At 40.0% G+C, this 14938-nt stretch overlaps 1 protein-coding gene across 1 annotated transcript in view; it reads right to left on the reverse strand.

Annotated features, from left to right (window-relative positions):
• LOC139749541 (NPC intracellular cholesterol transporter 1-like) overlaps positions 1 to 14938 on the reverse strand; it is a 247767-nt gene that overhangs the window by 96619 nt on the left and 136210 nt on the right. Inside the window, exon 14 of the mRNA XM_071663526.1 lies at positions 6711 to 6838. Within this exon, the coding sequence (XP_071519627.1) occupies positions 6711 to 6838 (128 nt within the window). The remainder of the gene's footprint in view (positions 1 to 6710; positions 6839 to 14938) is intronic.

The following is a 14938-nucleotide window of genomic DNA, read 5'->3' on the forward strand; positions in this document are numbered from 1 at the left end:
GGGAGGTAAGTTTGAATGGAGAAAAACTGGAGGAAGTAAAGTGTTTTAGATACCTGGGAGTGGATCTGGCAGCGGATGGAACCATGGAAGCGGAAGTGAATCATAGGGTGGGGGAGGGGGCGAAAATCCTGGGAGCCTTGAAGAATGTGTGGAAGTCGAGAACATTATCTCGGAAAGCAAAAATGGGTATGTTTGAAGGAATAGTGGTTCCAACAATGTTGTATGGTTGCGAGGCATGGGCTATGGATAGAGTTGTGCGCAGGAGGGTGGATGTGCTGGAAATGAGATGTTTGAGGACAATGTGTGGTGTGAGGTGGTTTGATCGAGTAAGTAATGTAAGGGTAAGAGAGATGTGTGGAAATAAAAAGAGCGTGGTTGAGAGAGCAGAAGAGGGTGTTTTGAAATGGTTTGGGCACATGGAGAGAATGAGTGAGGAAAGATTGACCAAGAGGATATATGTGTTGGAGGTGGAGGGAAGGAGGAGAAGTAGGAGACCAAATTGGAGGTGGAAAGATGGAGTGAAAAAGATTTTGTGTGATTGGGGCCTGAACATGCAGGAGGGTGAAAGGAGGGCAAGGAATAGAGTGAATTGGATCGATGTGGTATACCGGGGTTGACGTGCTGTCAGTGGATTGAATCAGGGCATGTGAAGCGTCTGGGGCAAACCATGGAAAGTTGTGTGGGGCCTGGATGTGGAAAGGGAGCAGTGGTTTCGGGCATTATTGCATGACAGCTAGAGACTGAGTGTTAACGAATGGGGCCTTTGTTGTCTTTTCCTAGTGCTACCTCGCACACATGAGGGGGGAGGGGGATGGTATTCCATGTGTGGCGAGGTGGCGATGGGAATAAATAAAGGCAGACAGTGTGAATTGTGTGCATGGGTATATATGTATGTGTCTGTGTGTGTATATATATGTGTACACTGAGATGTATAGGTATGTATATTTGCGTGTGTGGTCGTGTATGTATATACATTGTGTATGGGGGTGGGTTGGGCCATTTCTTTCGTCTGTTTCCTTGCGCTACCTCGCAAACGCGGGAGACAGCGACAAATCAAAATAAATAAGATAATAAAGAAATAACTGAAAGTACATAAGTGGTGGATGACGGGAATAAACTGACTTAGGACCTGGCTCATGTAGACAGAGGTTAATGGCAGAGCCTGCTCAAGATAGAGGGCCCCATTAGTGTAATCTGACAGTACAAATATGTAATGACAAATATTCCTTAATATTTCACTTTACACACCAAGCTGAATCACTAAGTACGACCATCATCTCCATTAAAATCATCTTTATAAACAATCTGCTTCCTCTGCATCCAATCCTTAGTCATTCCTTCAATATCATCATGCAAAATATTCCTAAACTTAAAACATTCCTTCAGTATATCTATCCATCTCTTTTGCAGTCTACCACTCCTCCTTGTATATTCTACTGTAATAAGACATATTCTTGACTGACCTATCACCTCCCATAAATTCTACATGACCACATCATCCTAAAAATAAAGATTTATATTCATGAATCTTTCTAAAAATGTTCTTAAACAACATAACCTCATACCTTCATTCTTTCTATCATTCCAATGCCAACTAAACTAAGCACATCATTCATTATTGTTTCTCTTAATTCTAAACTTTCCTGACCCACATATAACTGGGATTCATATCCATATATCAGAACAGAGAAAAGCACTCTTAAATACAAGTGCCTTGTTCCTTCTCCTCTTAAATTTTCCCTAATCACAGAGTTAACAGAGTTTTCAGAGCATCCCCAATTTTTCTCCCATGCACAACCTCATTCACAACTTCCAGGTCCTCACTGTACACACACACCTAACTCCCCTGGAGTATTATCTACCAATGAGTATCTGTGATGATATTTTGCCAAAATGGCAGGACTGGCAGACAGCACTAACGACATCGCTTATTGAATTATACTGTTTCTCTCTGCTACCATGCATCTTACACAGGTGTCAATCTAAAGTACATCAGGGTATGAACTCATCCATAAAGTTACAAAATTCTAGCTTCCTTTTGAACATACCTGTATTTGTTCTTATTTTTCCTGGTACTGCATTTCATAATAATTTTTCAAACTTTTTTTTTCTTTTGCTGGAAACTAGTATGATTTTGTAGCATATCTGTCATTTGGTGGAAATAAAATTTTGAGTGCAGGAGGGGAAAGGTATGCATAGGACAGAATGAACTAGAGTGACGTGATAAACAAGGGATGATGTGTTATCAACAGATTGAACCAAAGCATATGAAGCAGCCAAGGAAATCTACAGAGAGATCTGGCTGTGGACAGGAGGCTGTGGTTTTGGTGCATTATTCATCTTTAGCTTACTGTCTCTCACTGAAATTTCTGATTAACATAACTGTTATTGTTTGACTTGAAAATTTTATTGATTTGCTCTTGAGTTTAATTCTCATTTATAATAACTCCTTGGTCTCTGATACTTTCTTCTCTTTATATTTTTATTCCATAGGGAAAAGTACTGGAGGGAGAGAAATGAGAGGAGAATGCAAGGAATGGTGCATACGAGGGAGACATGTACGGAGAGGGATAAGTGGCTACTCTTCTGCCATAGCCATCCCTTAAATTTAAAGTGAGTTCCCATAGGGAACAGGCCTTGGATATATAAGGCAGATAGAAATGGCCTTTGTCAGAAGACATTAATGTATTGTTAATTTTTTTTTTTTTTTGCTTTGTCGCTGTCTCCCGCGTTTGCGAGGTAGCGCAAGGAAACAGACGAAAGAAATGGCCCAACCCACCCCCATACACATGTATATACATACGTCCACACACGCAAATATACATACCTACACAGCTTTCCATGGTTTACCCCAGACGCTTCACATGCCTTGATTCAATCCACTGACAGCACGTCAACCCCGGTATACCACATCGCTCCAATTCACTCTATTCCTTGCCCTCCTTTCACCCTCCTGCATGTTCAGGCCCCGATCACACAAAATCTTTTTCACTCCATCTTTCCACCTCCAATTTGGTCTCCCTCTTCTCCTCGTTCCCTCCACCTCCGACACATATATCCTCTTGGTCAATCTTTCCTCACTCATTCTCTCCATGTGACCAAACCATTTCAAAACACCCTCTTCTGCTCTCTCAACCACGCTCTTTTTATTTCCACACATCTCTCTTACCCTTACGTTACTTACTCGATCAAACCACCTCACACCACACACTGTCCTCAAACATCTCATTTCCAGCACATCCATCCTCCTGCGCACAACTCTATCCATAGTCCACGCCTCGCAACCATACAACATTGTTGGAACCACTATTCCTTCAAACATACCCATTTTTGCTTTCCGAGATAATGTTCTCGACTTCCACACATTCTTCAAGGCTCCCAGAATTTTCGCCCCCTCCCCCACCCTATGATCCACTTCTGCTTCCATGGTTCCATCCGCTGCCATCTTGTCTCTCGTAACTGCTTGTAGATTTCACTTTTGTAATATCATACATGACAGCTAGAGATTGGGAATGAGTGATGTGGCATTTCTTTGTATATTCCTTTTGCTTCCACGCTAACATGAGAAACAGCGATCATGTGAGAACATTTTCAGTTTTTGGTCTTCTGACCCTGTCGTTTTGCTCATCTTCATATCATCTGCAAAACCTCTTACTATATATAATTTCCTTACATCCCTTTGGTGGAAGTTTTTGTTACAAACTGTATTGATGCTAATACTGTTCCTTGTGGTACATAGGTACAACCAAAAGGGCATCCTTTTCATCAGACATGGTTCCATATGCCACCACTCTGAGTTTTTCTTTAATTAAAAATTATGACAGAAGTTCCTAGTTTACCAATAAAATCATGTCTCACCACTTTCTGTAATATTAACTTGTCAAACACTTTACCAGTCTAGAATAACAGTACCTTTTTTAGTGCAGTTTCACACATCACTGAAAAGAACTAGCAGTTACAATTGTGTACTTTTACCTGGTACTAAACAATATGGGCAATTGTTTATGGAACTGTTGCTAATCAGATGTTCAAATTCTTTTTTCTTTTCAATCACTCACATACATCGATTATATGTAATACTATATGAACTAGTCTATAATGTACTGGCAATAGTTTAGATCTCCCTTCCCTTAGTTTAGCAGTGTTACATAAACCATTCTGTTACACTCTGGTAATGCATATAAAGAGAGTGGTCGCCAGTCATCCACCATCATGAGAGATACCATTGCCTTGGTATCAGGTGGGTTTAAGATGGCTGAAGTGAGCCATTACTGCATTTTTTGTCATGTTCACCTCCCTAACCCAGATTGCTGTTTTTATTTCCTCTTTTGCCTCCTACAGTGGGTTGCTGGAATCTAATCCATTTATTCACACCCTCTCCATCTTACATATTACTTGGAAAACAAACTGTGATTCACACAGGTCCTTACTCTCTACAGTAGTTTTCATCTCTTGACACTAAAAACAATGACAGTACACTGATCACATGATTCAGAATGAAGCCACTGGTTGAATGTGGCAGGATGTGGGTCCCCTTGACTTATATGTTGCGACTGGTACCTACTTCACCTCCTCTTGGATTCATAGGTAAGGACTTTATATTCAAATCCAAGTAAATCATCCTTCTTCTTTACAATCCATTGGTTCATCCTCACCTTGAATGTTGTGTTTAATTTTGGTCAGCCTACTTGAAAAAAAAAAAAAAAAAGACAGGCAAAATGGAGAGAGTGCCAACTTACCAAGATGATTATGACTTGAGAAACAAATCCTATGAAAGCTGATTAAATTACTTGAATCTAATAAGCTTAGAAAAGGGCAGGTTATGAGATGATCTAATGCAAGTATTCAGAATCATAGGCTTTGATAATCTTGATCTGTTGAGCTACTTAAGACTTGATTCATCCAATTTCACTCATAATTATAGATACAAACTCGTGGGAAAATGTTTTACCTTATATTTTCAGTAGGGCTGTTAACATATGGAATAATCAGTCAATAAGAGCTATTGAAAGCAGTACCATAGATAAATCTATAAACAGACTTGATAAATATTTAGCTTCAAGTCCACACCCAACAGTATCTGAGCCTCCTTAGCCACACTGACAATTTGCAGGTTATTCTCAGTGAATCATCTGCATGCCTTCTAACCTTTCCCACACTAGCCTGCAAATTTCTGATATCTTCCACTATCACAAATAGCCTCAAAAAGACCCAATAATCTGTTGCTGTGCAAATTCCTTTGTACTCCTTTCCAACTTATCAAAAGAGTCTCACTGTATGAGAATAGTACAGAAGACAAATTGTCTTCAAACAAAATCAAGGCAGCTTTCAAGAATGTGGAGATAGAAATATTTTGCAAGCTGTTCATATCCTAAGTATGGCCAAAATTTGAATATGCTTCTCAAGTCTGGTCACCTCACTTGAAAGAGGCACAAAAAAGCAAACAAAGAATGTCCAGGAGAGGGCAACAAAGATGATGTCAGAAGTAAGAAAGCAAAGTTACACAGAAAGGCTAAAGGTTTTAAATTTACCAATCATAGAAGAGAGATGAGTGAGGAGTGATCTTCAAAGATTTTAAAACCTATCAATGAAGTGGACAGTAAACAGTTCTTCAAGGGATGTGGAGATGGAGCAATCAAAAGGTAAAAGAGTGGATTAGGATTAGGCTATGGTTAATGTAGACAGCATACATAAACTCAAGAAGTTGTATGACGCTGAGAATGTTCAATAGATGTGTACTCACGAGTATAAAACTTGCTCTCCATACAGTACAAATAAGTAATTACACCAGTGGCACACCACAGAACTCTATTTCGGACCATTACTCTTCTTGATCTATGTAAATGAATATGTTTGCATGAGATGTAAAGGTCATGTAGGAAGTGAAAAGTAAGGAGGATTGCATCAACTTCCAAGTTGGCCTTGACAGACTACAAAGTTGGTATGATACATGGTCGATGAAGTTCAACCTGAGTAAATGTGAAGTACTGAGGATGATTCACAGTGAAAGGTCCAGATATGATCATCATCTTGCTGGAAATAAGCTGCAGGAGTCTTCGTATGAGATATACTTGGGAGTTGCCATTGTCCCTAACCTGTTGTTGACTGCCACATTAGGAAAATAGTTTAGAGGACCAACCATCTCCAGGCAAATATTATGACTGCATTCAAACCTATAGAAGCAGACACAGCAAATACAGAAGGTCCAAATGGTACCACAATTAAGATACCTGAGTTACAAGAAAAGGTGAGAGGTTTTAAAATTGCCCGAGAAAACTGAGGGATAACCTGATTACAACCTCTGAGTTTTAAAAACAAACCAGTGATTCATATAGCACACAAAAATTTAAGAACTTGTATGACAGAAGAGAATGATCAAGTGATGGAACCTAATGAACATAAAACTCCATCCACATACAATAAAATTAGGTAATTACAAATATGCAAAAAGGTAACTGCACATACTTCAGACCAATAAAACCACTTACATATACCCATGCATATTTATCCTGACACCTAAAAACAGAAACTATGAGAACTGGAATAATATTAAGTGCCAGATCCTAGTAAAGATAAATGCATTAAATTCTACTGAAAAGTTGGGAAATTTACTACAAGAAGTCTGCAGCAAAAGGTAATTCGTTCATGGCAAAGAAAACCATTAGTTACTCCAGCCCTCAATATCCTTAAATCATACAAATCACACTTACTTCTTGCCTTTTAATATCCACTGCTAAAAGTGAGACAAAGCAGGAAACTTGTAGCAAAAAGTTGATTGTTAGAGCCAGTCCAGCATATAAAGCAAAGGCATGTACTGCAGGCATACCCGACAGTGCTCCTAAAAATAAAGGTGTTGATAAAGTTGTTTTAGTCTACAACAATTAATGAATGTTTTTCTACAAACATTTACATGACAAAAATTGTGCTATAAAACTTTGGTCACATAAAAGAGCTACAAGTTTTACAAACTTTACGACATGCTGAAAACAAACTTTATGCAAATTGATAACATAAATCGATACCATAGTAAATGAAACTTAGAGATTACATAAAATATATAGCCTGAAAAAAATCTCTCAAACTCATGCTGTCTTTAACATAGCAAAGTTCTTTGTGAATCTTTTGTCATGCCCCACGACATCCCTAAAGCATTCAAAATGGGGTGCCATAAGTCTTTGCTTTCTTTATCAAACATACTTTCCCTCCTAAGGCCTTTCTGGTTTTCTGTTTTTGAATGAATACCTTTTTCTCTAGTTGGTCCACTTCATCGGTCCTTAATGAAGCGACTTCCCTCTTCTCTAATAACAGTAGTGCCTTTCATAGTTCTGTCCTATCACCTACTCTCTTTCTTTCTATACAGGATCATCTCTTTTCAACCTCCAACCCTATTCACACTTATGCTGATGATTCCACTCAGCATACTTTGACTCAATTTCCCTCCCCTCCTCACTCGAAAATTTGTTCTTTCTCTTGTACTTAATACTTCTCCTCTCTTAATCATAACCTGTTCATCATCTTGGAATAGGGAAGTAGTAACCTGGTTAACATGAATAGTGGAGAAATACAACTTCTAATTTAACCTCTTTATGTCTCACTTATATGGAGAAATGCAACTTCTAATTTAACCTTTTGATGTCTCATTTGTATCCTTGTTAAATTTCAAAACACTGCTTTTCAACCTTATAATAACATAATGTTGGGCATAATTATATCCTCCATTCTTTCCTAGAGATCCCACATAATTAACATCACAATATCTTTCCAAAAGCTGGGGATGTTGTACATCACAATTATTTTTCATTTTGAGGACTCTCTCTCTCTCTCTCTCTCTCTCTCTCTCTCTCTCTCTCTCTCTCTCTCTCTCTCTCTCTCTCTCTCTCTCTACCAAAAGTCACAAGAATCCTATCTTATCAATTCTCACCATCCTTTTCTGTCTGCCATGATTTTGCCATCCTCTCCCTATTCTACAGGCATTATTTTAGCCACTTCTCTCATGAGCTGTCTATATGTCTTCTTTTCACCAATATATCAACCTGAGGCACACATCTGGCTGGTTCTTTCCACAGTTTGTCTTGAGACCAGCCTCAAAAGGATTCACCATTATGAGACATCCTTTCCTTAAACTGAGAAGAAAACCTTTCTAAATTTGGGTCAAGTCTAAAAACACTGAGAATCTCTAATTACCTTACTGTTTTTCTTAAGCTCTATTTTACTTTAACCCAAGACTGTTGAGATTAGGGCAATTACTTCCAAGTGTAGTTTTAGTAAAAAAAAAAAAAAAAATGAATACGCAAAATGTAATCAGTACATTATAATTAATCAAAGGAAAAGATGCTGAGAATGTATGAAACAATTATACGCGAAAAAGTCTTAAGTATGTCAGGAAATGTGTTTACAAGAATGATGATTTATATACAGATGAAAGTGACTAAATGTAGAATAAGTGTGGAGCAATGAGGTTTTTGGAAAGGTAGGGGAAGTGTTATTACTCAGATTTTTGTGGCAAAGATGCGTGTGAAGAAGTATTTAGTGAAAGGTATGAAGTTGTAATCAGCTTTCATGGATCTAGAGAGAGTGTATGACAGAGTTGTGTGGAATACTTTATAAGAGGTGTTAAGGGGGAAAACTGACGGATGGTGTGAAAGTCTTCTATAGAAGAAAAAATACATGTGTAACAGTGGATGGGAACTTGAGCAAATGTTGGTATAAACGTGGGTATGAGACATGCCTGTGTGATGTCATCATGGCTTCAGTGAGGTAGCACCAGGAAAACAGACAAAAAAAGGCTACATTTGTTCACACTCAATCTCTAGCTGTCATGTATAATGAATTGAAACCACTGCTCCCTATCCACAACCAGGCCCCACAAACCATTCCATGGCTTACCCGAGATGTTTCACATGCCCTGGTTCAGTCAACTGATAGCACATCGACCCCGGTATACCACATCATTCCAATTCACTCCATTCCCTGCACACCTCTCACCCTCCAGTATGTTCAGGCCCCAATCACTCAAAATCTTTTCACTCCATCCTTCCACCTCCAATTTGGTCTCCCGCTTCTCCTTGTTCCCTCCAACTCTGACACATATATCCTCTTTGTCAATCTTTCCTCACTCATTATCTCCATGTCCAAACCATTTCAACACACCCTCTATGCTCTCTCAACCACACTCTTTATATTTCCACACCACTCTCTTACCCTTTAATTACTTACTCGATGAAACCACCTCACACCACATATTGTCCTTAAACATTTCATTTCCGACACATACACCCTCCTCCGTACAACCTTATCTATAGCCCATGCATTACAACCATATAACATTGTCGGAACTACTATTCCTTCAAACATGACAATTTTTGCTCTCCAAGATAATATTCTCTCCTTCCAAACATTCTTCATTGCTCCCAGAACCTTTGCCCCCTCCCCCACCCTGTGACTCACTTCTGCTTCCATGGTTCTATTCACAGCTAAGTCCACTCCCAGATATCTAAAATGCTTCACTTCCTCCGATTTTTCTCCATTCAAACTTACATCCCAATTAACTTGTCCCTCAACCCCACCGAACCTAATAACCTTGCCCTTATTCACATTTACTCTCAACTTTCTCCTTTTGCACACTTTTCCAAACTCAGTCACCAACTTCTGCAGTGTCTCACTCAAATCAGCCACTAGAGCTGTACCATGGGCGACAAACAACTGACTCACTTCCCAGGCCCTCTCATCCCCAACAGACTGCATACTCACCCCTCTCTCCAAAACTCTTGCATTTACCTCCCTAACCACCCCATCCATAAACAAATTAAACAACCATGGAGACATCACACACCCCTGCTGCAGTCTGACATTCACTGGGAACCAATCACTCTCCTCTCTTCCTACTCGTACATATGCCTTACATCCTTGGTAAAAACTTCTCAGTGCTTCTAGCAACTTATCTCTCACACCTAAAGACCTTCCACTAAGCATCTCAATCAATCCTATCATATGCCTTCTCCAGATCCATAAATTCTACGTACAAATCCATCAAGCAAAACTAGGAAAAGAGGGCATGGAATGAGTCACAGAGGTCAAGAATCCAGGCTGTGGAAATGAGCTATCTGAGAGGAGCATGTGGTACAACTAGATGGAATGAAGAAAGAAATGAGGGGGTGTTTGATGTGCTATGACAGGAAATGCAAAGGTAATGAACTGTGGAGTGGTAGAGTGGGTGAAGCGTAATACTTTAAGGTAGCTTGGGAACATGGAAAAAATGCAAGATGAGGGTTTTAGGAAAGGTAGTGGATGCATGGATCAGATTTTTACAGTAAAGATGACTGTGGAAAAGTATTTAGCAAAAGGTAGAAGTTCTATGCAGCTTTTATGGATCTGGAGAAAGCGTATGACATGAGTGGAATGCTTTGTGAGATGTGTTCAAACATATGTGGTACAGGGGGAAAACTGTTGGATGGTGTAAAAGCCTTCTATTGAGGAGCAAATGCGTGTGTAAGAGTGGATGGAGAGCTGAGCGAAAGTTTTGGGATACATGTAGGAGTGAGGTAGGGCTCTGTCATTTCACTGTGGCTTTTTAATATATATATGGATGGAGAGATACGAAAGATGGAAGCAAAACTAGGGAAAAGGGGTGCAGAGATGGAGTGGCAGTGAGATATACTGGCTAGTGGCAAACCTGTCTGTGGATGAAACTGTGTTGTTTGCAGAGAGTGAAGAAGAGTTGCAGAAGGGTGTGTTTTATGATGTAAGTAAGTGGAGATTGAAGGTCAATGCAAGTAAAAGTAAAGCAATGATGTATGAAAGGAAATGGAGTGAAAGTATAGATTTTGTAAAACCATACAGAGTGAAAGAAGAAAGTTTACTAAATCATGCTGCGGATATGGGGGAAAAAGACTGGAAGAAGTGAGGAAATTTAAGTATCTGGGAGCTGCCTTCAGTAAGTGTGGTGATATGGTAGGTGAGATAAGGGAGAGAGCAGTACAGGGTAAAAGAGCCATTGGGTCCATTAATAGAATAATGAAAGGTAGAGGTGTAATTATGGAAGTGAAGAGAGGATTAAGGGACAGCATAATCCTCCCAACCCTGACCTATGCAACCAAAACATGGACATGGAATGAGGTACAGAGGTCAAGAATCCAAACAGTGGAAATGAGCTATTTGAGAAGAGCATGAGGTGTGACTAGATGGAATGAAGAAAGAAATGAAAGGGTGTATGAGAGATGTGGTATGGCAAGTAATGCAAAGGGAATGAGTTGTGGACTGGTAGAATGGTGAAATGTAATACTTTAAGGTGGTTTGGGCATGTGGAAAGAATCCAAGACTGGTTTGGGCATGTGGAAAGAATCCAAGACTGGGAGTTTACGAGAAGAGTGCATGATAGAACAATTTAAGCGGTTAGTGTGAGTGGAAGACCACCTATGACATGGGTAAATAGGGGGGTGGAATACTGAAGGGAGAGAAACAAGAGGAAGAATGCATGGAATGGTTTATGCGAGGGAGGCATAAAAGGACGGTTAAGTGGAGACTCTTTGGCCATGTCCACCCTTTGATGGGAGTTCCCAGAGAGAATGGGTGTCAGAGATATAGATAGATAAGCTCTCTATGTTTCATGAGGACTTTGTCCATGACTGAAAATAAAGAAAAGAAAAAATACATATATCTAAAGCTGTTTTCTGAGATATTTAAGCAGTGAATTGGGAATGAACATCGATGGAAATGACACTAATCTTTCATACTGTCCTCCAATACAACTTTCAAGAATAAGTACCTCAAAAAGCAGACTTACCTAAAAGTTATTCTCTCAAAGTATGTATGCTTGAAGGCAGTATTTCCATTGATTAGAAAATTTTATTTATATTCATTACACTTAATCGCTATCTCCTGCGTAAGCGAGGTAGCACAAGAAAACAGATGAAAGAATGGCCCAACCCACCCATATACATACGTATATACATAAATGCCCACACACGCACATATACATACCTATACATTACAACGTATACATACATACACATACACAGAAATATACATATATAGGAATGGGATGTATTTAGGGAATCAGTGATGGATTGCACAAAAGATGCTTGTGGCATGAGAAGAGTGGGAGATGGGTTGATTAGAAAGGGTAGTGAGTGGTGGGATGAAGAAGTAAGAGTATTAGTGAAAGAAAAGAGAGAAGCATTTGGACGATTTTTGCAGGGAAAAAATGCAATTGAGTGGGAGATGTATAAAAGAAAGAGACAGGAGGTCAAGAGAAAGGTGCAAGAGGTGAAAAAAAGGGCAAATGAGAGTTGGGGTGAGAGAGTATCATTAAATTTTAGGGAGAATAAAAAGATGTTCTGGAAGGAGGTAAATAAAGTGCGTAAGACAAGGGAGCAAATGGGAACTTCAGTGAAGGGCGTAAATGGGGAGGTGATAACAAGTAGTGGTGATGTGAGAAGGAGATGGAGTGAGTATTTTGAAGGTTTGTTGAATGTGTTTGATGATAGAGTGGCAGATATAGGGTGTTTTGGTTGAGGTGGTGTGCAAAGTGAGAGGGTTAGGGAAAATGATTTGGTAAACAGAGAAGAGGTAGTAAAAGCTTTGCGGAAGATGAAAGCCGGCAAGGCAGCAGGTTTGGATGGTATTGCAGTGGAATTTATTAAAAAAGGGGGTGACTGTATTGTTGACTGGTTGGTAAGGTTATTTAATGTATGTATGACTCATGGTGAGGTGCCTGAGGATTGGCGGAATGCATGCATAGTGCCATTGTACAAAGGCAAAGGGGATAAGAGTGAGTGCTCAAATTACAGAGGTATAAGTTTGTTGAGTATTCCTGGTAAATGATATGGGAGGGTATTAATTGAGAGGGTGAAGGCATGTACAGAGCATCAGATTGGGGAAGAGCAGTGTGGTTTCAGAAGTGGTAGAGGATGTGTGGATCAGGTGTTTGCTTTGAAGAATGTATGTGAGAAATACTTAGAAAAGCAAATGGATTTGTATGTAGCATTTATGGATCTGGAGAAGGCATATGATAGAGTTGATAGAGATGCTCTGTGGAAGGTATTAAGAATATATGGTGTGGGAGGCAAGTTGTTAGAAGCAGTGAAAAGTTTTTATCGAGGATGTAAGGCATGTGTACGTGTAGGAAGAGAGGAAAGTGATTGGTTCTCAGTGAATGTAGGTTTGCGGCAGGGGTGTGTGATGTCTCCATGGTTGTTTAATTTGTTTATGGATGGGGTTGTTAGGGAGGTGAATGCAAGAGTTTTGGAAAGAGGGGCAAGTATGAAGTCTGTTGGGGATGAGAGAGCTTGGGAAGTGAGTCAGTTGTTGTTCGCTGATGATACAGCGCTGGTGGCTGATTCATGTGAGAAACTGCAGAAGCTGGTGACTGAGTTTGGTAAAGTGTGTGAAAGAAGAAAGTTAAGAGTAAATGTGAATAAGAGCAAGGTTATTAGGTACAGTAGGGTTGAGGGTCAAGTCAATTGGGAGGTGAGTTTGAATGGAGAAAAACTGGAGGAAGTGAAGTGTTTTAGATATCTGGGAGTGGATCTGGCAGCGGATGGAACCATGGAAGCGGAAGTGGATCATAGGGTGGGGGAGGGGGCGAAAATTCTGGGAGCCTTGAAGAATGTGTGGAAGTCGAGAACATTATCTCGGAAAGCAAAAATGGGTATGTTTGAAGGAATAGTGGTTCCAACAATGTTGTATGGTGCGAGGCGTGGGCTATGGATAGAGTGGTGCGCAGGAGGATGGATGTGCTGGAAATGAGATGTTTGAGGACAATGTGTGGTGTGAGGTGGTTTGATCGAGTAAGTAACGTAAGGGTAAGAGAGATGTGTGGAAATAAAAAGAGCGTGGTTGAGAGAGCAGAAGAGGGTGTTTTGAAGTGGTTTGGGCACATGGAGAGAATGAGTGAGGAAAGATTGACCAAGAGGATATATGTGTCGGAGGTGGAGGGAACGAGGAGAAGAGGGAGACCAAATTGGAGGTGGAAAGATGGAGTGTAGAAGATTTTGTGTGATCGGGGCCTGAACATGCAGGAGGGTGAAAGGAGGGCAAGGAATAAAGTGAATTGGAGCGATGTGGTATACCGGGGTTGACGTGCTGTCAGTGGATTGAATCAGGGCACGTGAAGCGTCTGGGGTAAACCATGGAAAGCTGTGTAGGTATGTATATTTGCGTGTGTGGACGTATGTATATACATGTGTATGGGGGTGGGTTGGGCCATTTCTTTCGTCTGTTTCCTTGCGCTACCTCACAAACGCGGGAGACAGCGGCAAAAAAAAAAAAAAAAAAAAAAAAAAAAAAAAAAAAATATACACATGTACATATTCATACTTGCTGCCTTCATCCATTCCCGTCGCCAACCTGCCATACATGAAATGAAGAAAGAAATGAAAGGGTGTATGAGAGATGTGGTATGGCAAGTAATGCAAAGGGAATGAGTTGTGGACTGACAGAATGGGTGAAATGTAATACTTTAAGGTGGTTTGGGCAAGTGAAAAGAATACAAGACTGGTAGTTTACAAGAAGAGTGCATGATAGTACAATTAAAAGGGTTGGTATGAGTGGAAGACCACCTATGACATGGGTAAATAGGGGGATGGAATACTGAAGGGAGAGAAACAGAGGAAAATGCATGGAATGGTTTATGCGAGGGAGGCATGTAAGGACGGGTAAGTGGAGACTCTATGGCCATGGCCACCCTTTGATGGGAGTTCCCAGAGGGAATGGGTGTCAGAGATATAGAAAGATAAGCTCTCTGTGTTTCATGAGGACTTTGTCCATGACTGAAAATAAGGAAAAGAAAAAATACATATATCTAAAGCTGTTTTCTGAGATATTTAAGCACTAAATTGGGAATGAACATGGATGGAAATGACACTAATCTTTCATATTGTCCTCCAATACAACTTTCAAGAATAAGTACCTCACAAAACAGACTTACCTTAAAGTTATT

Source organism: Panulirus ornatus, chromosome 7 (assembly GCF_036320965.1).
Source record: "Panulirus ornatus isolate Po-2019 chromosome 7, ASM3632096v1, whole genome shotgun sequence".
NCBI classification, from domain to species: Eukaryota; Metazoa; Arthropoda; class Malacostraca; order Decapoda; family Palinuridae; genus Panulirus; species Panulirus ornatus.